We start from the raw sequence: 25,076 nt of genomic DNA, 5'->3' as shown, positions 1-25,076 counted from the left end.
TATCTTCCAAACATTCGACCTAAAAATGTAACCGTCCAACAGAACTACGCAATGACTGCATTCTTTGAATGGTACCTGAAGTTACACGCATATTTCGACTATCTTAACTTCACCTGAAATACATTATCGGATTTATTTCACCGGAACTCTATTATGAAACTGACATGGTGGCGACTGATACATGACGGCGAGGTGTGTGTGCGCGTATCAAGGTGTGGCGATTGTTTCTAACGCAGCCCGTATTGATCCGCCATCTGCAAGTGGTCGGAGTGTAGAGCTAGGAAGCGGCACGCGTCATTGAACCGGTCTAGCGGCGTGGAAAGACGTTTTTACAGATGTGCGATGCAGGAGAATGGTTACAGCATGCCGTATGGCGGTCTTGTGGACTACCTGGCTAGACTGGTTTTCTTCTGTACGCTTCTATTAAATACAGGTAAGTGGACAATGTTTATTTATATATGTTTTATAATATTTTTAGTATGGATTTATTGCGATGATTTTTTTCTTTCAATTTTATAAATAACGATAGGTGGTACTAAAAGTGTTAGCAGGCCTATAGAAATTAGAAGAACATATGGTTCTGTTAAAAACAAAGTGGCGAATTTTCAAATTTAAAACAATATATTTGTTTTATATTGTATTTTATTTTATAAATATCAGTGTATAAACATTAATACCAAAAACGTTATTGTAAAAATAATAAATACATTTTCAAATAAATATGAGCTGGTGATGTAATTTAAAAAAAGAGAAAAATGGAATTCTAAACTTATAATCACGACACAATCACGTTTAAATGTTGATGTGTAGCATCGGCAGTGATTGACGTATATATATATCACTGCAATAGTTTCGTTTTTAAAAAGTAAAATATTAAAATGTTGTTATATTTAATTTTTAGTTTAAATTTCATATCCTGTCAAGGAAAATAAAAGGTTGGTTTCATATATCACTTTAGTATAGTCGTGATACGTGATGGGAAGGTGCTAATAGTGAAGATGTCAGACCCCAGTTGATGGACAAATTTAAGCATTCGGACAATGAGTTTAGCAATTATCATAACGAAAATTGGCAAAGTTTGAAGTTTAATCCATTCAGAAAAAAAAACCGTTTAACTGACAGACAGAAACTCTTTACAAACGTCTCATCTAGTGTACAAAGTGATATTGGTTTTCAGTTTGAAGTTTATTCCTTTTGAAAAAAAACCCACCGACGAACAGCCAGAAAAAGTTCACCTTGAGTACAAATTAATTTTAAGACTTTTATCTATAATATAAACTTCAGTGTACAAAGTATTAGGTGGTGGCGTGTTGAGGTTGATGGACGTAACAAAGCATTACGTATTTGAACAATCTGCTGACGGACTTCACAGCTGTGGTGGCGGTACTCATGACGTATACCACCGGCGGGACATACTCACCTTTCGCCAACACTGTTATGACAGTGATTCATGAGTGCATGTCACCACAGCTGTATGTATTCCAATGAGCTCTCTCCGGTGCTAGTTTTGATTTAGTAAACTAGTCTGAGAGTGGCAATCCTCTTTGTGGCGGTGCAAGAATGATGTTTGTCCAGTAAAGGATTTTCTTGGGAGTGGCTGTCCTCCTATATACGAGGCGTTGGATAGACTCGTGGAATCACCCAACGTTTTGACAAATGCCAATTCGACTCTTTATTGTACAAAGATATGGTCTTCATTGCGGATAATGATTTTGTCGTTTACATTTCATTTTAATTTTCAGTCCTAACAACGTATATATTAATAATAAATCTATTATTGTGTGCCTTTATGCTGTTTGGTTAATTGTGTCATAATTGTACATCTAAAATGGCAAGACACACCCATCTTAAAGGCACATTCCTCAGTTTGCTGCATTGTAAGATGTTTCCGACTAATAAAATATTTCTACGATTAAACTTACATATTAAATATATTTTCTGGTTTAGACTATCAGTGTCTGTATATTCAATGTGTTTCTGGTCGTCTTAATATTTGTAAGGAGCCCAAACTGGAAATATAATTTAGGAAATAAAATGAAATTTAACCTAGTAAATATATTACAACAATGATATGTAATTACAATCGTTAAAAAGGCTCTTTTAGTCGATAACACCTTAAACGTTGCAGCAAATTCGGGAATGTCCCTTTAAGATCTGGAGAAAATGAAAATATTTTACACGAAAACACAACAACAACAACAACAAAACCAAAAGAAGCCAAACGACAACAAACACCATATTTAGTACCGCCACGACCAGCATACATAGTTTTAGTACAATTCACACCACAATAACACATCGGGGTAACCTAGGGCTGGCAATCCGTTGGAATGTCAAAATCGATTATCGATTATAATCGGCTGTCACCAACTGATCAACTATCGATTACACAATCGCTTAAAAATATAGGAACATAATAGAGAATTTGACACTGCACCTGTCATCATACACACTACAATTCGCCAATTCTAACTTTGATAACTATTTAATAAGCTTGTTTTGTATGTAGACAAGACAAAACACCAAACAACATGTTTACATCAATTCCATAATCTAGGCGGGAGGAACATTACAGTTTAAATTTGCCCAAACAATTCATTATGGATGTTATAATCGAGCATCACATCAGTTGATCCAAACCGATCAATTTCCGATTATATCGATCATCGAAACATCACTGGTGTATTCAGTAGTAAAAGAAGATGTTTCACAACAACTTTTTAATGAAGTTTTAAACAAAGTATCGACAATTAAAACTGTCTGCAATAACTGTCTTAAAGGAACATCCCTGAGTTTGCTGCACTTTTTGAGATGTTATCGACTAACAAAGAATTTTTAACGATTGTAATTACATATCAAATATATTTTTCTGCATAAAATATTAGTGGCTATATATTAAACGTGTTTCTGATCGTTCTAATATTTGTACTAGGTTAAATGTCATTTTATTTCCAAAAATATAATATTTTCGTGCGTACGAAATTATTTGAAGACAAAATCCAGTTTGGGCTTCTTACAAATATTAAGACGACCAGAAACACATTGACTATACAGACATTGATATTCTAAACCAGAAAATATGTTTAATATGTAAGTTTAATCGTAGAACTATTTTGTTAGTCGGAAACATCTTACAATGCAGCAAACTGAGGAATGTCCGTTTAATCGAAGAGGATTGTTGTAAATAAACACATATTAGATAATATGCCAACTGTAGAGAACGATACAAAAACGTAGCCTTTGATATTTCTCCATTATTTCAAACAAGTGCTCCATGACTGGTATAATAAAATCGTAGTGTGCACTTTCTGTCTGTGAGAAACTGTATAATGCTGATGCGATTGTCACGGGGATCCTATAATACCCGTAACTGAATGAAATATGATTGTTCAAATATCTCTCCTAACTGTATATCTATTAGATCTCTCTGTAACAGGCAGTTATACCCGCTGTGGCTCGTCTCTAGGTATGCTCAGAGATAAGATCTTATATAAAGTATATATAATATAGCACGTTTAGTTCACTAGAAAACACAACAAAAACACAATACACTTTGGAATCTGTATTAACCTACGCAGACCAAATGTACTGCCGCAGTAGTTAATTAACAACAACAAATAATAACAACCCAGAACTGATCACTTAATTAGTTAATCTCTAGGTGTCTAGTTTACACAATATGCTAATCACTTCACCGTGACACAACACCCACACGTGTGATAATTGAGAAACGCTTCCAGGAGAACTTAATTAATAAAGGAATTACAACTCTATTCCTAACTGGTTAATGTTTAATTAACCCTTACTACTCGTTCAGTAACGTGTGATAATTGAGAAACGCTTCCAGGAGAACTTAATTAATAAAGGAATTACAACTCTATTCCTAACTGGTTAATTTTTAATTAACCCTTAACTACTCATTCAGTAACCTTGTAACACAGAATTAATACTGGTACCAATCACAATAAAGACAATAACCTACAGTTTACCTAGGTCCTCTAGGATGACTGGTTAAGTTTTTATAATTATTTAGGACAGTGAGCCTACAGATTACTGCGTCAGATGACCGGCAGCACCGTCTAAATAATATTGGTATAATACAGTATTAAAATATTTAAAGTGACATCAATCACATCAAGGTTATACAACAGAGCAGAAATGATATTTACCAAGCCCAAACGGACTAACGTTCCCTGGGGCCTTCCAATATGTTTCTCCCCGATATCTCTAAAACCCTAGCTATTTATTCAAAACTCTCAGAGACAGCGAATATCGCCTGAGGGTACAAGGCGGTACCTAACGTATCATGTGGATTTTCCACAGCCACCATGCCGGCATATTTTTCTCTGATCGTCAGACTGGCTGTCGCCATTCCGCGAGCAATCCCCTGGTCATAAACATCACTAGCGGAGTTATTACGTAACTACTGGCCACATGGCCTGCACACCTGCGCTAGGTATCACGTTTCAAGTTGTCCATCTGGGCTAAGTGCATTTGGAACTGCACACGGTCCTCTAAAACAATTAATATCGCCACAGGCGAAAAGAAATTAAGAGCATGTACCGTCACAGTGATGGTAGCGTGTTTCTGAATTCTTGACGAAGTGTCACAGACAACAGGTATAATTATGTCACTCTTGAACGGACTTCCCTGTATCCAGTCATTATAACACCAAACATTAAATACAGCTTCGTGTTTAGAATATTACTTTCTGAATATTCAATGTGTTTTTAGTCGTCCTAAAGTTTGTATTAACTCAAACTGGATTTTACTTCGCAGTACTTTAATACGTACGAACAAATAGTCATTATTATTAGGTAGTAACATGAAGTTTGAGTTATTAGAAACAACAGGACAATCAGAAAGACAATCTATATAAGAGAAGAAAAATTATTTAGTATGCAATTGGTGTCGTTAAAATTGTTTTGTTAGTATGAAGCATATTAAAAATGATGGAAGCAAGCGAACGGCAATGGTTTTAATAGCCACTGATTAAAATATCGAACACTATTTCTTTTGTTTTATTTCCGCTGGTCGGTCAATGATTGATGATGAAATTTAAAAACATTTACTTAATAATAATTATTATATTCACTTTTTACATACGATATTTTAAAATGTATTTTATATATAGAATACTAAACTAGCTTGCCTGTCATACCATTTTTATGAAATGAGTGAACAATTTTGGTATCTGACGAGCGAAAGCGAGTCAGATACCAACACTGTTCACAAGTTTGCTAAAAAATGGTACAACAGACAAGCTAGTTTAGTATTTTATTTATTAAAAATCAACTGCAAACAAGCCGCAAGGCAGAAGTAAGCAGATGTCGAGACCTACTACATGTTATAAGTGATCTACGTCACGCCAATATTACACTAGTTAGATATTGAGTGATTGTTATGATGTGAGCAGTATCCTACACTGGTGTGTAATAAAATAAAATATGCATGCTATTCAAATTTGTGTCCAATTTATTAGGATGTTTTTTTGTTACGGAAAGGTTTTATTTAAACATTATATTCTAAAGTTGAAAGATTTCGTTTATGCAAGTGTTGATTTTGCAATGCACTGGATAAATTGCAGACACTCTGGACGTAGCGTGTTTGTTTTTCTGTGTCTCGCATACAGAGAGATTGGCCGTAGTTTGCTGCCATTGTTCAACTGTTTGCAACTAACTGAGCCTTTTTCTCCACGACCATTACATACCAAGTACGTTTTCTTCTTTAGAACACCGGTGTCTGGAGTCTCAGTGGATCAGATCCTACTGCCTTCACTCACTGGGTTTTCTTTGGTAGATCTGACATTAACCAACGTCATGTCGCATACATGTGATTGTCGGTCGCGAATACTCGAATACGTCAAAGCTACTGGCAGAATTATGCCAACAATGGTCGAATGAAAGTTGATCTGGACCCACGATGACTGTAGCTGCGTTCACACTTACACGTTGAACTAAAGTGGCATAAGTAAACCAGTTTAAAATGTAAGTGTGAACGCGATCTTTTCACTATATCGATATAGCTAAACCGGCATAACTAATATTCTTCGGTGTATGGTTTAGTTAAACTACCATAACTAAAACAGTTTAAATGTGAGTAAGAACGCAATTGTTTTAGTTAAACATGTTTGAGGCGGAAGTGACAGTGATCTCATAGTTAGAATAAGGCATAAGTGCGTTTGCAACGGCCTAACAGACTCGTAGTCTATTGTTGTTTTCCTATCTTGCGCGAGTACCAATAACTACACTTCCGCCTTATACCGGTACAGCTGTTACACGTGAGAACATTAATTCTTTATTGACCTTGAGAAGTTGATTTTTCCAACATTAAAGTTGATTATATATAGGCAAATAGAATTATTTAATTGCATTTGGTGGCACTAATACGCTTCCGTACCATATGTTACATGAAGAAAAAACATAAATATATAAATACACAAATGAACAATGGTGACACATAATGAAATAATGTATAATGGAAAGTAAATAAACAATAAATAAAAAATAAATAACTTTTATAATAAACTAAATAAATGAGATAACTACATAGTGTTGTTTCTTAAATGGGTAGCCTGATACAGATAATTTCCTAAATTGCATATCTGCTTAATGTTATTAATAGAAAATAGTTGATTAAATTTGTCAATAGATGGGTTTTTCCAATAGTAGAGTTTAATATATGACCTTCTTAATTCACTATAAAATGGATATACCAGTACAAAATGAAATTCATCTTCAATATCTTTATCACAAATTAAACATAATCTATTTGTTCTGTCAGTATTATTGTATCTGCCAGTTTCAATAGTTAGATTGTGTGATGATAGAGGGTATCTTGTTATAGCTTACCTAAATCACTCTGGGATGTATTTAGACAAGTAATATTGCAAAGCATAAATATCAATATAATGCAAGTAATGTGTGCATTTAGTGGAATCTGAGATTTTAGCTCTAATGGCTTGTTGGGATTGGTCTATTATTCTCTGTTTAATGGGTGTTAAATGTATTGGGTCTAGCTGTTGGTGGGTCCATAAATCACCAAATCCTAACATATTTAGTTTGTGTTTTATGTAATACGCCCAATTGTTTTTATTTTTATTTTCAGCACAGTCGTACAAATATAAGTAACAATTTTTGAGAATGCAATTATCTGTTTTCAGAAGCTTAGACCAGTACTTTATCATGTTGAATACTCTACTGGTACGTAATGGGAGGCAGCCGAATTCAGCATACACCATAGAATTATTAGTAGATTGTTTAACCCCAAGCAGTTTTTTTACAACAATTAAGATGTACTCTTTCAACCATATCTCCTTTATGACATCCCCACACTTCTGAAACATAACATAACATACATGTGATATAACAGTCAAACAATGATAACAATGTTTCAATATTTAATTTCAAAGGTTTTGTTTTAGAATGCAAGGCAAATAAAGCTTTTCTAACTTGGTCTGCTAAGTGTTTCACTGCAACTGTGAATCTATTATTATAATAGAACATAAAACCTAGATACGAAAAACTATTAACCAGTTCTAATATTTCACCGTTATAAATCCATTTCTTTGAACTACTAATTATCCCACCATTCCTGAAAATCATGATCTTAGTTTTAGTAATATTAACTTCCATTCCCCATTCAGCTGAATAATAAAATAAACTGTCTAACATATGTTGCAGGCCTTGCACTGACTTCACCAAAAGCACCAAATCATCGGCATACATCAATAGAAAAAGACTAATATTTTTACATTCAAATGGCACACATCCCTTCTCAATAAAATTCATTTCAAAATCGTTAACATATAATGCAAACAGGATGGGAGAGAATACTTTGTCTTGCATTAAACCTAGGTTGTTAACAACATATTCTGAACGGAAGCCATCAATACGAATACAACTCTGAACATTAAGATATAGAGAATAATAACTGATAGCAGTTTTCCCTTAATACCAACTTTTGACAGTTTGCACTATAATTTTTGGCGGTCGATAAAGTCGAATGCCTTTTTATAATCAACAAATGCACAGTATAATCATTTTTTTGCAGACAAAGATTGTGTAATAATGGAATGTAGCGCGAAAATGGCGTCTACTGTACCACGTCCTGGTTGAAAACCAAACTGAGCATCACTGATAATATTATAAGTGGATGACCACACAAGCGGTCTTTGATTTAATATATTTGTCAACAATTTCCCTAGGCATCTCAAAAGGCTAATTCCATGATAATTATTAGGATCGAATTGATCTCCTTTCTTAAAAATAGGAATAATTATAGCTTTAGTCCAGCCGTCTGGGAAATATCCGGTGCTTAAAATACAATTGAAGATTTTATATAACATGGGTAGAAAATATACTTTACATTCGATGAAATGTTCGTTGAGAATTCGATACGGTTCATGAGCTTTATCACGTTTCAGATTCTCTATGGCTGTTTCAATTTCTGTTATAGAAATATTTTTATCTAATTCTTCAAAAATACAATCATCTTTGGTCTTAAAAGTTTCAGTATTATTAACATTTTCCCGCTCTTCAGTACAGGCTATTGATTTAAAATGTTCAAAGAAAATGTTCAATGGTATAACACTATTTGACTTTTTCCGTTTTGAAAATTTGGCATAGAATTCTTTGGGATTGTTGCGTTTCAGCAAGTCTAGCATATCCCCTTGTGTACGAATATACTTCCTTCGGCGTTTACGCTCCAGTAGCTTGTACATTTTCTTCTTCACTCGTAGATTTATATGATTATCGGTAGTTTGAACGCTCGTTTCCAACCAAAGGTGGTTTAGTTAAACCAGTGTATTGAAACCAGTTTATCTAGTGTAAGTGTGAAAACACAGCTCATGGGATTTGTTAGTTCTTCACACGTAAACCTAATATCGGAGAGGAAAGCAAGATCGAAGTTTAGTTAAGCTGAATTTCATAACGACTTAAACAATATTATGTTAACCAATAGAAGAAACGTCTGTATCTTGTTATTCTTCTTATTATGGATTCTTATTACACATGTTACGACATCCCAATGATCTTCTCACGAAACACGTGACTTCTCGAACATGGTGGATCAGATTTTCACCGAAGGTTCCAGTTGCCCCTTTCAGTTTAATAGTTAGTAATTCTGCCATCTGTTTAATTTCCACATATGTTTATAGTAAGATCCTTACCGTAACACAGTTATTACTTCGTTCTGCTGGCGGGTGAATGCTAGCACGCACGTGATTAGTAAATACCTGCCTCATTAGCACGCAAGCGGTTAAACTGCATATCAGTCTGTCAGTTTTAACACGAATAACAAAACTCCAATGTAAGTTACTACCACTCAACACGTGTTTAGGCGCGGTGGACTAACGCGATTGAGATACTATCGATAATACGACACGAACAGGTGGCTAATACAGACAATAGTACACGAGTGGCTAAAATAGAACATAATACGTCACTCGCAAATATAGAGAATAAAACATGAATGTCCAATATGAAACATAACACGTAAGTGGCTAATATAGAGAATACTACACTAGTGGCTAATAGAAATAACACAACGCGAGTGGCTAGCATATAAATATTACACGAGCTTATAATAATGATAATATTAAACGAATGGCTAATATGGACACTGCTACATGAATGGATAATATAATTACACAGAAAATTACACGAGCGGCTAATATAGATAATAATACACGAGTGGTTAATAAAAAAAAATACACTACACGAGTGGCTAATATAGAAAATACTACACGAGTGGCTACTATAGAATATACTACACAAGTGGCTAATATATTAATGTAGAGAATACTAAAACGAGTGGATAATACAGGTGATGCTACACGGGTGGCTGATATATTAATGTAGAGAATACTAAAACGAGTGGATAATACAGGTAATGCTACACGGGTGGCTGTTATATCAATGTAGAGAATACTAAAACGAGTGGATAATACAGGTCATGCTACACGGGTGGCTGTTATATAAATGTAGAGAATATTAAAACGAGTGGATAATACAGGTAATGCTACACGGGTGGCTGTTATATCAATGTAGAGAATACTAAAACGAGTGGATAATACAGGTAATGCCACACGGGTGGCTGATATATTAATGTAGAGAATACTAAAACGAGTGGATAATACAGGTCATGCTACACGGGTGGCTGATATATCAATGTAGAGAATACTAAAACGAGTGGATAATACAGGTCATGCTACACGGGTGGCTGTTATATTAATGTAGAGAATACTAAAACGAGTGGATAATACAGGTAATGCTACACGAGTGGCTGATATATCAATGTAGAGAATACTAAAACGAGTGGATAATACAGGCCATGCTACACGGGTGGCTGTTATATGAATGTAGAGAATACTAAAACGAGTGGATAGTACAGGTAATGCTACACGGGTGGCTGTTATATTAATGTACTGAATACTAAAACGAGTGGATAATACAGCTAATGCTACACGGGTGGCTGTTATATTAATGTAGTGAATACTAAAACGAGTGGATAATACAGGTCATGCTACACGGGTGGCTGTTATATTAATGTACTGAATACTAAAACGAGTGGATAATACAGCTAATGCTACACGGGTGACTGTTATATTAATGTAGTGAATACTAAAACGAGTGGATAATACAGGTCATGCTACACGGGTGGCTGTTATATTAATGTACTGAATACTAAAACGAGTGGATAATACAGCTAATGCTACACGGGTGGCTGTTATATTAATGTAGAGAATACTAAAACGAGTGGATAATACAGGTAATGCCAAACGGGTGGGTGTTATATTAATGTAGTGAATACTAAAATGAGTGGATAATACAGGTAATGCTACACGGGTGGCTGTTATATTAATGTACTGAATACTAAAACGAGTGGATAATACAGGTAATGCTACACGGGTGGCTGTTATATCAATGTAGAGAATACTAAAACGAGTGGATAATACAGGTCATTCTACACGGGTGGCTGTTATATCAATGTAGAGAATACTAAAACGAGTGGATAATGTTACACGGGTGACTGTTATATCAATGTAGAGAATACTAAAACGAGTGGATAATACAGGTAATGCTACACGGGTGTCTGTTATATTAATGTAGTGAATACTAAAACGAGTGGATAATACAGGTAATGCCACATGGGTGGCTGATATATCAATGTAGATAATACTAAAACGAGTGGATAATACAGGTAATGCTACACGGGTGGCTGTTATATTAATGTAGTGAATACTAAAACGAGTGGATAATACAGGTAATGCTACACGGGTGGCTGTTATATTAATGTAGTGAATACTAAAACGAGTGGATAATACAGGTAATGCTACACGGGTGGCTGTTATATTAATGTAGTGAATACTAAAACGAGTGGATAATACAGGTAATGCTACACGGGTGGCTGTTATATTAATGTACTGAATACTAAAACGAGTGGATAATACAGGTGATGCCACACGAGTGGCTGATATATTAATGTAGAGAATACTAAAACGAGTGGATAATACAGGTCATGCTACACGGGTGGCTGTTATATTAATGTACTGAATACTAAAACGAGTGGATAATACAGCTAATGCTACACGGGTGGCTGTTATATTAATGTAGAGAATACTAAAACGAGTGGATAATACAGGTAATGCCAAACGGGTGGGTGTTATATTAATGTAGTGAATACTAAAATGAGTGGATAATACAGGTAATGCTACACGGGTGGCTGTTATATTAATGTACTGAATACTAAAACGAGTGGATAATACAGGTAATGCTACACGGGTGGCTGTTATATCAATGTAGAGAATACTAAAACGAGTGGATAATACAGGTCATTCTACACGGGTGGCTGTTATATCAATGTAGAGAATACTAAAACGAGTGGATAATGTTACACGGGTGACTGTTATATCAATGTAGAGAATACTAAAACGAGTGGATAATACAGGTAATGCTACACGGGTGGCTGTTATATTAATGTAGTGAATACTAAAACGAGTGGATAATACAGGTAATGCCACATGGGTGGCTGATATATCAATGTAGATAATACTAAAACGAGTGGATAATACAGGTAATGCTACACGGGTGGCTGTTATATTAATGTAGTGAATACTAAAACGAGTGGATAATACAGGTAATGCTACACGGGTGGCTGTTATATTAATGTAGTGAATACTAAAACGAGTGGATAATACAGGTAATGCTACACGGGTGGCTGTTATATTAATGTAGTGAATACTAAAACGAGTGGATAATACAGGTAATGCTACACGGGTGGCTGTTATATTAATGTACTGAATACTAAAACGAGTGGATAATACAGGTGATGCCACACGAGTGGCTGATATATTAATGTAGAGAATACTAAAACGAGTGGATAATACAGGTAATGCTACATGGGTGGCTGTTATATATAACTGTCACTGTCTCGGTGGCGTATTGGTTAAGTCACCAATCGGTACCCGCTCCCAGCCAGAGCTCGGCGATATGTTACAGATTTTATGGAAACCAGGATTTACCATTATGTTGGATCGATGATGTGGGACAGCAGTAAAACGATTCCTGAAACGAAGGGCTGCGACAGAGAGGTAGCAGCTTTAAAGTGAAGGACCCTCGTGTTTAAACACTGCGACGAATGTTTCACTGTCAGAGCATTTTTTATAATTAAAAGTAGAAGTTACTTTTATTTTATTGTTCAAATTATCTATTTTCGTAAGTCCGAAGTGTTTCTGGTCATACAGGTTTTTGTAATGCCCCGAAATGAAAACATTTTATAATTCTAAAAACGCACGTTCGTCTGAGAAGTAACGGTTATCGAGGCAGACTCTAATCTATTTTTAGACGTTATATCCCCATTTAAACCTCACAGACTTTAGTTTCCCTATATTATAACTTTATCCAGATGTGTTAGTTTTGTAGATTAACCAAATTAGTGTCCATTTTCACGGGCTAAACTAGGGTCTGCGTCTTTAAATGTGATAATATTGTGATTGTTCTTTCTCGTCTCCGGAATCAGTGTATTAAATGTGATAATATTGTGATTGTTCTTTCTCGTGTCCGGAATCAGTGTATTAAATGTGATAATATTGTGATTGTTCTTTCTCGTCTCCGCATTCAGTGTATTAAATGTGATAATATTGTGATTGTTCTTTCTCGTGTCCGGAATCAGTGTATTAAATGTGATAATATTGTGATTGTTCTTTCTCGTGTCCGGAATCAGTGTATTAAATGTGATAATATTGTGATTGTTCTTTCTCGTCTCCGCATTCAGTGTATTAAATGTGATAATATTGTGATTGTTCTTTCTCGTCTCCGGAATCAGTGTATTAAATGTGATAATATTGTGATTGTTCTTTCTCGTGTCCGGAATCAGTGTATTAAATGTGATAATATTGTGATTGTTCTTTCTCGTCTCCGGAATCAGTGTATTTAATGTGATAATATTGTGATTGTTCTTTCTCGTCTCCGGAATCAGTGTATTAAATGTGATAATATTGTGATTGTCCTTTCTCGTCTTCGGAATCAGTGTATTAAATGTAAAAATATAACATTTGGTAAACAGTTTTGTTGTTAAAGATTTTTCCTCAACTAATTCTTCGATGTTCGAGATAGTGGTCAAAGATATTCTCGTCAGTTTGAAGACAAGATTAAAATGGCACGCTCGACAGCTGGTGGTCTGCAGTAATGTACGCGGTAAAAGGAATGCTTTGAGTCCGCTTATTGTACATAATTACTTTATGATAATTTATGCCGCTCTATCGTACACCAACGTCTGATTATCTAGAAGAGTGAAGGGATAGAGATTAATTTTATAGATAGTGTCACAGTTTTTCTATGAATACATTTTGTTATTATTTTTAATGAAAAGACATTCCGTTGGACTTTAACTGAGATAGCCGTGCAGTGTTGATTACGACCATACATCAGTAATTGTGATTGGGTTCTTTTGAGCATTGTTCATTGAGTTCTGTTGTTCAGTTTTGATTGGATCTCTTCTACCTGGGGCGCGTTAAGGGGGCCGAGCGCTCGGCGTTATACTCTAGACTAGTTGTAGGCCTTCTTAAAGGAATATGATTGGATAAAATGGAAACCAGTCAAACCGTTCGCGAGCGCTCACCCTCGTGCAACGCCACTGGCATTAGAAAGCGGCTCGGCGATTATTGGCGCACTCGCTTGAGATGCAGAAATCATTTGTTTTCCCGATACAACCCGTGCTCCATAATGTAGAGTCGAATGAACTTTGTTTATGTTGCAAATAAAAGATGGAATAAATTAAAAGTTAAATATGTTTGCCATGGTAACAAAACTGGCTACTGAAAACTACCAGAAATGACCAATACCTTCCCCTCACCTCAACAATAATATAATTATATCAACAAGATTCCCCTCAAAAGAAAAAAAAAAAAAAAAAAAAAAAAAAAAAAAAGTAAAGTTTTAAAAAATGAAACAAAATAAGCGTATGAGACAGTGGGTAGGGAGGTGCAACTGACCCCTAGTGCTGGAGCAAAACTTCAAATTCGGGCAAAATTGATACAAATATTCGAATAAAATGTGCTAACGTTGTTTTTATGTATTTCCATCATTCTACCGTAACAATTAGTTGTAATCTATGTAAGAATGCGCAGTGATTCGTTTGCAACCTACATAGCTGTTTGGTAGTAATGATAATATGAATAATTGTTGTTATCCAGATTCGGTAATTTTTGTTTAATTCGGGCAAACGCCAAACTGTCCCCACCCCCTTACAAAAATTTGAGCTAGTACGCCTATGTTCGATCCAGCAACAAAACGACCATTCCAGCCATTACATATGGCCAGGAAAACCGACCAGGAGTTTAATACTAAATTATACCAAACATCAAACTGAGTGCATATACAACATTCATTAGTGTTGTGAAATATCAGCTGTTTCGTTAAGGTTACAACTTGCGATTACCGGACAATTCGTCATATGCGAGTTGATTAGTAAAACGCTTTGTTCTATGCTAATAAATGTTATAATTCACCAGGGTATCATAAAGGTTCGAGCCATTTCATTTATCAAGTCGATTACTAAAAGGTGTTGTTCCACGCCAATGCGTTTTATAAGCCCCGTGGTGGAGAAACAACATTCCAAGACATGTGATTTGTTTCGTTCAAAGCAAGTTATACATAAACATGAGCGAGCGAGTCCAGGAGCAGGTGTTTAGAAGAATTACTTCCCCAGCCACACTTGGACCATATTGATGGCTATATTGGTTCTTATAACTCCTCAAAACCTTTCTTTTTGTAACACATTTATTATATTTCACTTATTAATTTTAACTTGAATGTTGTCATCTGTTTATTTCTGTTTTTCTGTTTTTGCTTTATATACATATACATACACATACACATACGTATACACATACACATACACATACATACATACCCATACATACACATACACATATGTATACACATATACATACACATACACATACACGCACACGCACACGCACATGCACATACACATACACATACACATACACATACACACGCACATACACATGCACATGCACTCGCACATACACATACACATGCACACACACACATATACACGCGCATACACATACACATACACATTGTGACGGTACATATTAATTGTTTTAGAGGACCGTGTGCAGTTCCAAATGCACTTAGCCCAGATGGGCAACTTGTTACGTGATACCTTTGCGCGACGGTCGTCGAGCTTTTCTAATACACACCTAGCGCAGGTGTGGAGGCCATGTGGCCAGTAGTTACGTAATAACTCCTCTAGTGCTGTTTATGACCAGGAGATTGCTCGCGGAATGGCGACAGCCAGTCTGACGATCAGAGAAAAATATGCCGGCGTGGTGGCTGTGGAAAATCCACATGATACGTGAGGTACCGCCTTGTACCCCCAGGCGATATTCGCTGTCTCTGAGAGTTTTGAATAAATAGCTAGGGTTTTAGAGAATTCGGAGAGAAACATACGAAGGCTGCAGGGGAAACGGACGTCGTCCACTGAACGAAATATATAAGTTCAGTCCGGGCGTGGTAAATATATTTTTCTGCTCTGTGTATAACCTTGATGTGATTGATGTGACTTTAAATATTTTAATACTGTATTATACCAATATTATTTAGACGGTGCTGCCGGTCATCTGACGCAGTAATCTGTAGGCTCACACCGACCAGTGATCCATAACTGGTTCAACAAAGGCCATGGTTTGTGCTATCCTGCCTGTGGGATGCGCAAATAAAAGATCCCTTGCTGCTAATCGGAAGAGTAGCCCATGTAGTGGCGACAGCGGGTTTCCTCTCAAAATCTGTGTGGTCCTTAACCATATGTCTGACGCCATATAACCGTAAATAAAATGTGTTGAGTGTGTCGTTAAATAAAACATTTCTTTCTTTCTTTCTGTAGGCTCACTGTCCTAAATAATTATAAAAAGCTTAACCAGTCATCCTAGAGGACCTAGGTAAACTGTAGGTTATTGTCTTTATTGTGATAGGTACCAGTATTAATTCTGTATTACAAGGTTATTGAATGAGTAGTTAGGGTTAATTAAAAATTAACCAGTTAGGAATAGAGTTGTAATTCCTTTATTAATTAAGTTCTCCTGGAAGCGTTTCTCAATTATCACACGTGTGGGTGTTGTGTCACGGTGAAGTGATTAGCATATTGTGTAAACTAGACACCTAGAGATTAACTAATTAAGTGATCAGTTCTGGGTTGTTATTATTTGTTGTTGTTAATTAACTACTGCGGCAGTACATTTGTCAGCGTAGGTTAATACAGATTCCAAAGTGTATTGTGTTTTTGTTGTGTTTTCTAGTGAACTAAACGTGCTATAATAATATATACTTTATATAAGATCTTATCTCTGATCATACCTAGACGAGCCAGCGGGTATAACTGCCTGTTACAGAGAGATCTAATAGATATACAGTTAGGAGAGATATTTGGACAATCGTGTTTCATTCAGTTACGGGTATTATAGGATCCCCGTGACACACATGCACATGCACACACGCATACACATGCACATGCACATACACGTACACATACACATGCACATACAAAACACATGTACATACACATACACATACACATACACATACACATGCACATACACATACACATACACATACACATACACATACACATACACATATACATACACATGCACATGCACATACACACATATATATATATATATATATACCTTTGCCTCTGTCTTTCTGTCTGGCTCTCTCTCTCTCTCTCTCTCTCTCTCTCTCTCTCTCTCTCTCTCTATATATATATATATATATATATATATATATATATATATCCGAGTAAGGATCAAGCACGCTGTTCTGTGTACATATCTCAGCTGTCTGGGCTATCGGGTCAGGACAATGGGTTAGTGAATAGATATTAGTGGTTAGTGAGAGAGACGTCTGTGTAGAGGTCGTACACCTACCCATTGTCCTGTCATAACTCGCTCTAAGTGGGGACCAATGCCGAAGTGCGAACCCAGTACCTTCCATCTTGATGAACGAAGACTGATCCACTACATCACTGAAGCGTATTTATATATTTCTACTGAATATGCATTCTTCAACCTTTCTTTAAGATCATATGTGGCTGTTATAAATTAGTTAATTAGTCAGTAAAGACACTAGTTTTGTTAATAAAGGCAGTAGTCATGGGGATTCATGCTGACCCCTCAGGGCCGTTTTTTGTTGGGGGGGGGGGGGGGCAACTGAGTAGTTAATAGTCTAAAACTCCTTAAACAGTTAAGAAGAGAATTTTCTTTAAGTTTCTTTAATGCTTTCCGGATTGTTTTCGGGGGGGAGGGGGGGGGGGGGCAACTGCGATAGAAGATAGAAGACGTACAATTATGAAAATCAATATCATAGTATGAACCTGATTTTAATGTTTATGAATGTTTTAAATCATTTACGAAAGTACATTTCCACATCTTCATTTTTAAACTCACAACAACGAAGATATTAACAAGGGTTTTATTTAATTAACGACAATTTTTTTAAAATATATTTATTAATACTTATTAATATGGTGACTAATACTATTAAATATAAGCCACTTCAATTAGGTTTTATTTAAATACTCGGTGACCTTTTCCTAATAGGGATGGGACGTAGCCCAGTGGTAAAGCGCTCGCTTGATGCGCGGTCGGTTTAGGATCGATTCCCGTCGGTGGCCCCATTGGGCTATTTCTCGTTCCAGCCTGTGCTACACAGCTGGTGTAACAAATGCCGTGGTATGTACTATCCTGTTTGTGCGATGTTGCATATAAAAGATCCTTTGCTGCTAATCGAAAAGAGTAGCCCATGAAGTGGCGACAGCGGGTTTCCTCTCTATATATCCGTGTGGTCCTTCACCATATGTCTGACGCCATATAACGGTAAATATAATGTGTTGAGTGCGTTGTTAAATAAAACATTTCTTTCCTTCCTTTTCCTAATAGTAATAAACCAATTAACCACAACACATCTGCAACAGTGTTTATTGAAACCGTATAGTTACATTATTGAAACGTTGTACATATTGCCAAACAAAATAAATGTCTGGTCTTTGGTCAGCGCGCGCGTCGATTTTGACCCTTGCGCGTCGACATTTTGGGTTTGTTTTTTTTGTAATTTCCCGCAGTATGAGGTTGGTTTTTGTAGGAGTAATTTGTGCGTTGTACGAAATATATATCTGATTGGACTACACGGATAAGTGGGCCAACTGGTAAACTTAGACCATACAAACATTTTAAATGTCAATATTTTACTGAATTTTATGTCTACTCTTTTGTCAGGAATGCATAGAAGTGCTGTTTCCAAATTTCAGGATAGAAACTGGTAGATATGAACGTCTACCTTTAAAGGAACGAACATGATCTGTGTGTAAAAGCCTTTTAATTGAAGATGAATTTCACGTTTTAATGTCCTCTTTATGATGATCTTAGATATCCGCTGTTTTCAGAAGCTAGTTTTTAATTAACGATTTTTATCCAATGTCGTAAGAAAACAATTTTTTTTGTGTTTTTAGCGATTCACGTATGTGTTTTATGTGCCAAAACCTGTTATTATATTTTAAAAAGACGTAAATGGTTTTTATATGGTTAATTCATGTCATGTATATATGTATATTTCAACAATTTTATGTCTACTGTGTATTTTATTATAATATGTGTTTATTTTAATAATCTTTTCGTCTTAGTCTCTCGTAACTCCATAAGGAGGGCCTCATTATTATTGTATTAAGAATGCTTATGCATTTATGTAATAGTGTGGGCGAGACTTTAATAAAATATCTGTCTGTCTGTCTGTATGTCTGTACATAATCCCCCTTGCTACTGCTTAGGAAAATATTTAGGGTACCAAGGCAGAGGAGGGGTCACCATGACCATTGAGGATGGACCAAGGCAGATGAGCAGATCGTAAACATCCTAAATATACCGACCGTTTCTCTGCTATCCATGCTTTAAAAACTAAAAAAGAAAACAAATCCACATCGCCGCATCAAGTATGTATCTTTTTTCTGACGAGACACCGACTTGTTGTTTTGTCTGATGTATAGTATATATTAATTAAACAGCAGTGGAATCAGAACCATCATAACGATCAACAACAAAAGCATTTTAAGTACACTATAGTAAATGACCAACATTTCCGGGCTTCGTTCGAGCGTCATGTGCTAGCTTGTACCTGCCAGTGTGGGCGACGCAGCTTTCTCCCTGACCCAATCCTTTCTTGTCGTCGACGAAGGACGTGGCAGTGGTAAGACCTGCGCCCAGGACAGGCGTGCGCTATAACAGCTTCTTCTGAACGTGCACGTTCGATTTTCTCCCGGATACACGCGATCGTATTTAACCTTGTGATGACGTCACAAATAGAGAGTAATACATGAGTGGCCGTTAGATACCATTTATCTCACAGCGAGTTGATTTAGAATGTATCGTTTTTAAATAACGAGTTGCGAGATAAATGGTATCTAACGGACATAAATTATTATTATATTTTTTATACATATCCTCAGAAACCAGTTTTTAACAAAATTTTAACATCTTTTTCGACTAAAAGTTGTTTACAGCCGTTGCACTTGTAGCTGACTTACGCATCATAGACACATGATTGTCAGGTTAACTATAATCGATTTCCATCGTGTATTTTGTCCTTGGTTGTCTTGAAATTGTTAACACACGTGCATGTGTTAACAACCATGTGTAACCAAAAATAAAGCATGGTGTTCTCAGCAACAGTGTGTAAGAAATATATTCGTACTAAATGTAACCCGTTATAGGGACGCACTTCACTGTGCGCATGCTGACAGCCTGTTCGTGTCGTTAATGATAATGCAAATCCGATTACAGTGTTACTTCCTTACCTGTTATTAAATTTGTACGTCAGTAATATTTTCATTAACTTTGTCGTGACTCTGACCCGTGCAGACCGTGCAGTAAAGGCGTCAAGTTGGTCTTATTTGTAGTCATAAATATCTACTTGTTAGGATGGAATCGGTTTCTTTTTACTGGTCTAGATGGCCTAGTTATTAGGTCAAGACTCATAGGTACTGTGTTCGTTTTCCAATATCTGCTCAAATACTGGGTGGGTGCGCACAGCTAATACTCTCTCTCTCTCTCTCTCTCTCTCTCTCTCTCTCTCTCTCTCTCTCTCTCTCTCTCTCATGTCTGTCTGTCTGTCTCTTTTAAATCGCGTGCCAGTCCATCCGCAGGGGACTATAAGTTTATGTCTGTCCGTCTGTCCCATATATAATGTTCCAGATGTTTGTTTTTCACACAACGCCTTGATATACGAAGATAAAACTTTTGTATAACTTTATCTCGTAAAGATTCTCCTAAGATTACATACATATATATTTCATTAGAACAAAAGGTATGTTTGCACCTCGGACACACCTTAGTAACAAGTTCTACAATTATAATGTAACTAGAGGAAGTTATAGTAATTACAAAAGGTATGTTTGTACCTCGGACACACCTTAGTAACAAGTTCTACCATTATAATGTAACTAGAGGAAGTTATAGTAATTACAAAAGGTATGTTTGTACCTCGGACACACCTTAGTAACAAGTTCTACCATTATAATGTAACTAGAGGAAGTTATAGTAATTACAAAAGGTATGTTTGTACCTCGGACACACCTTAGTAACAAGTTCTACCATTATAATGTAACTAGAGGAAGATATAGTAATTACAAAAGGTATGTTTGTACCTCGGACACACCTTAGTAACAAGTTCTACAATTATAATGTAACTAGAGGAAGTTATAGTAATTACAAAAGGTATGTTTGTACCTCGGACACACCTTAGTAACAAGTTCTACAATTATAATGTAACTAGAGGAAGATATAGTAATTACAAAAGGTATGTTTGTACCTCGGACACACCTTAGTAACAAGTTCTACAATTATAATGTAACTAGAGGAAGATATAGTAATTACAAAAGGTATGTTTGTACCTCGGACACACCTTAGTAACAAGTTCTACAATTATAATGTAACTAGAGGAAGATATAGTAATTACAAAAGGTATGTTTGTACCTCGGACACACCTTAGTAACAAGTTCTACAATTATAATGTAACTAGAGGAAGATATAGTAATTACAAAAGGTATGTTTGTACCTCGGACACACCTTAGTAACAAGTTCTACAATTATAATGTAACTAGAGGAAGATATAGTAATTACAAAAGGTATGTTTGTACCTCGGACACACCTTAGTAACAAGTTCTACAATTATAATGTAACTAGAGGAAGTTATAGTAATTACACAAATACAATCTTGGTTTCTTAGCTCTCGCTGTCTCAGCTGTGTCCGGTCATCAGCCAACCAGTGACGCTAGTGAATCTCACTTCAAGTAATTGCATATATCCTGTAAGTGATATAATCTTAATTATTAAAACAATTAAAGGTTTCTACGCGTTGACAGTATATCTTCTATCAGGCTCTTTTTGTAGATCTATGTATGTGGATATTATGTAAAGATAAAAGAAGAAAAAGAAATTCGCAAAGCTCTGTGGGAATCTTCATTATTTCTAAAATTACGTCCCGGGGCCATTTTGTGGAGACGATTTGCGGCCACACCGTATTTTGTAACACTATATTGATTATTGACGACCTTATATAAATATCAAATATGGGGGAAATGGGGTTTTATTTCCTTTTTTTATCACACTGTTTTAATATTTTGGCCACCACCGTTTGGTTAAAACTGTAAAAATAAAGATTACTTTTAGTTCATACCTCGACAAACATTGTTTTATTTGATTAGAAAACACAACATTATTACTTTTTATTTATTTGATCGGGAAAGACAAATTTATTATTATTAAAAAAAGATCAGGAAAGACAATTACTCCCCCCCCCCCCCCCCCCACCAACATTTTATTGTTTCTTACCATAACACCACAGAAATATTACAATATCACAAGAAACAACACTGTACCTAAAATATTGCAATGCATGTGTTTGCAACTAAACACAATTGCCTGATTCAAACCAAAATGGTTCCAGATGCATGCTAACTAAAATGGATTCCCGTTAAATAAGTGGAAACTAACCATGTCACGAATTAACAGCTGACATGAGGTCCCGTCCCATCGCCTGATAGATGTATCTCCTGATACGAGACTGATAGATGACTTTAAGTGGGTTAGTGTGCAAACAAGTTACTTTCATTAGGTCTGCTATCGAAAGGCCACACGCTGCCAAAGGACACACGGAATACGGGATAATGTCCGCATTTAATTCGTTCGTTGTCTGAAAGTATACTGTTCGGAGGGAGTTCGTATTGGTCACTTGGCGGTGAAACAAAGCATATTCGAGTTTGTTTAACGAGCCTCCAGCGCACCAATTAATCATGGGTTATCATTAGTATAACACCAGTGTTAAAACAAATGCATAATATAACTCTTGGTTGTCCGGTTTAGAGAAGTAACCCATTACTGCAGAACATGATGGCTTTGGCTATCAATAACAAATTGTTTTTGAAAACTTATAGAGTTTTGTATGGGGCCTAATTAACAGCTGACTTGAGGTTCCGTCCAGCCCGTGATAGATGTATCTCCTGATACGAGACTGATAGATGACTTTAAGTGGGTTAGTGTGCAAACAAGATACTTTCACTTCTCCAGTTATTTTGTTTCGTTTAACGACACCACTAGAGCACATTGATTTATTTATCATTGACTATTAAGTGTCAAACATTTAGTAATTTTTACATAATAGTCTTAGAGAGGAAACCCGCTACATTTTTCCATTAATAGCAAAGGATATTTTATATGCACCATCCCACAGACAGAAGAACTCATAGCACGGCCTTTTTATATGCACCATCCCACAGACAGAAGAACTCATAGCACGGCCTTTTTATATGCACCATCCCACAGACAGAAGAACTCATAGCACGGCCTTTTTATATGCACCATCCCACAGACAGAAGAACTCATAGCACGGCCTTTTTATATGCACCATCCCACAGACAGAAGAACTCATAGCACGGCCTTTTTATATGCCAGTCATGGTGCACTGGCTTGAACGAGAAATAGCCCAATGGGTCCACCGACGGAGATAGATCCTAGACCGACCGCACATCAGGCGAGCGCTTTACCATTGGGCCAGTTGTTTGTACCATTCGTCGCCTATGAAATTTAAAATAAGTTTCCTTACAATCAGTCACACGTCTGCGACCCACGCAGACCGATAGAGACCAAAATTGTAATGGGTGGGGTTTTGTTTTTCGATGTTTTGTAGTGTGGGTTTTTTTTAATTGGTAGTGGAGGAGGGTTTGTGGGGTTGTTTATATTTTGAGGGTTAGTGATAAAGACGCAGACAGTTTGCGTCGATTACAGATTGGAGGTGCACGGGATCTTTGAACGCTTGTTTTCAAATCAACAGAATTCAGTGATAATAAATGCTAGGATCACGTGAAGGGAGTCAGTTTTAACAACGTTTTGGATTCCTTAAAACATGAAATCTCTAAGAAAATTAATTTGGTCATTTCGTCTCCAAAAAGTACACTTCGTCATATCATCGTCATCTTTTCCAAAACACTCGGCTAAAATAGGGTGAGGCCAACGTGTACGTTTAATATTAACGTAACCCATATATATGCCAGTGTAGAGAAAAGCGGTGATTACTAATTAAAGAATGGCGAATCCAATATCATCACGAGACAACACACCTGTCTTTGGCTTTCTTTCAGTCCTGGGTAATAGCTCATTTCAAGATATACAATACTCGCTTAAAACCTAACTTCGGGCTTTGAGTGGATCAAACAATACGACGAACGGTTCACGCGTTAAGACCTAACGACTTTGAGCTAAAGAACCGTCAAATCTCTCATCTACCGAACTGTAAACGTTGCACGTGCTTCCCTCAGTAGCGGGTATTGACCTGTCTACATGAAGGTGATTGCTTGGACTTAGACTTGGAGCTAATAATGATTATCTTTGCTCTGCATTATTTCCTAATGCGAAACACAAACAGCTGCAGTTTCATTGAGTTACCACAATCAACGGTTATCGCCAAATGCCTTCGTGGACAGTATGGCGGGGAAGGCATTTGGGTTATTTCTCGTTACAGCCAGTGCACCACGACTGGTATATCAAAGGCCAAGGTATCTGTTTTCCTGTCTGTGGGATGGTGCATATAAATGATCCTTTGCTACTAATGAAGAAATGTAACGGGTTTCCTCTCTAAGACTACAATGTCAGAACTACCAAATGTTTGACATCCAATAGCCGATGATTAATAAATCAATGTGTCGTTAAAGAAACCTCATTTCAACTTATTATGGTAACGAGAGCGATTACGCCTCTGCACTTCGTAAATTCAATCCGATGGGCGAGATATGTTTGAACAAAGCGCATTTCCCTTCCAAATCCTATTATTTTGAGTTTTGGGATTTTCACCTCTAACATCGATTGTTTTAAGGAGTGCAATTTTTACCTCCTCGGTATTTCGTGAAGATATATTTTCACACTCTTTGATTTTTTAAAAACAAACATCTCGCAAAATACATTTTATGTGACTGTGACCAAAGGAATCGAAGAATGGCGTGTGGCG

At 36.3% G+C, this 25,076-nt stretch overlaps 1 protein-coding gene across 1 annotated transcript in view; it reads left to right on the top strand.

The window, feature by feature from the left end:
- The first annotated feature begins 342 nt into the window (after nucleotides 1-342).
- Nucleotides 343-25,076, top strand: part of LOC121381804 (neuronal acetylcholine receptor subunit alpha-10-like) — a 125,140-nt gene continuing 100,406 nt past the window's right edge. Inside the window, exon 1 of the mRNA XM_041511160.1 lies at nucleotides 343-433. Within this exon, the coding sequence (XP_041367094.1) occupies nucleotides 343-433 (91 nt within the window). The remainder of the gene's footprint in view (nucleotides 434-25,076) is intronic.

The sequence above is a fragment of the Gigantopelta aegis genome, chromosome 9 (genome assembly GCF_016097555.1).
Source record: "Gigantopelta aegis isolate Gae_Host chromosome 9, Gae_host_genome, whole genome shotgun sequence".
Lineage (NCBI taxonomy): Eukaryota > Metazoa > Mollusca > Gastropoda > Neomphalida > Peltospiridae > Gigantopelta > Gigantopelta aegis.
The sequence above is the reverse complement of the archived record's forward strand: the minus strand, read 5'-3'. Positions and strand labels throughout refer to the sequence as shown.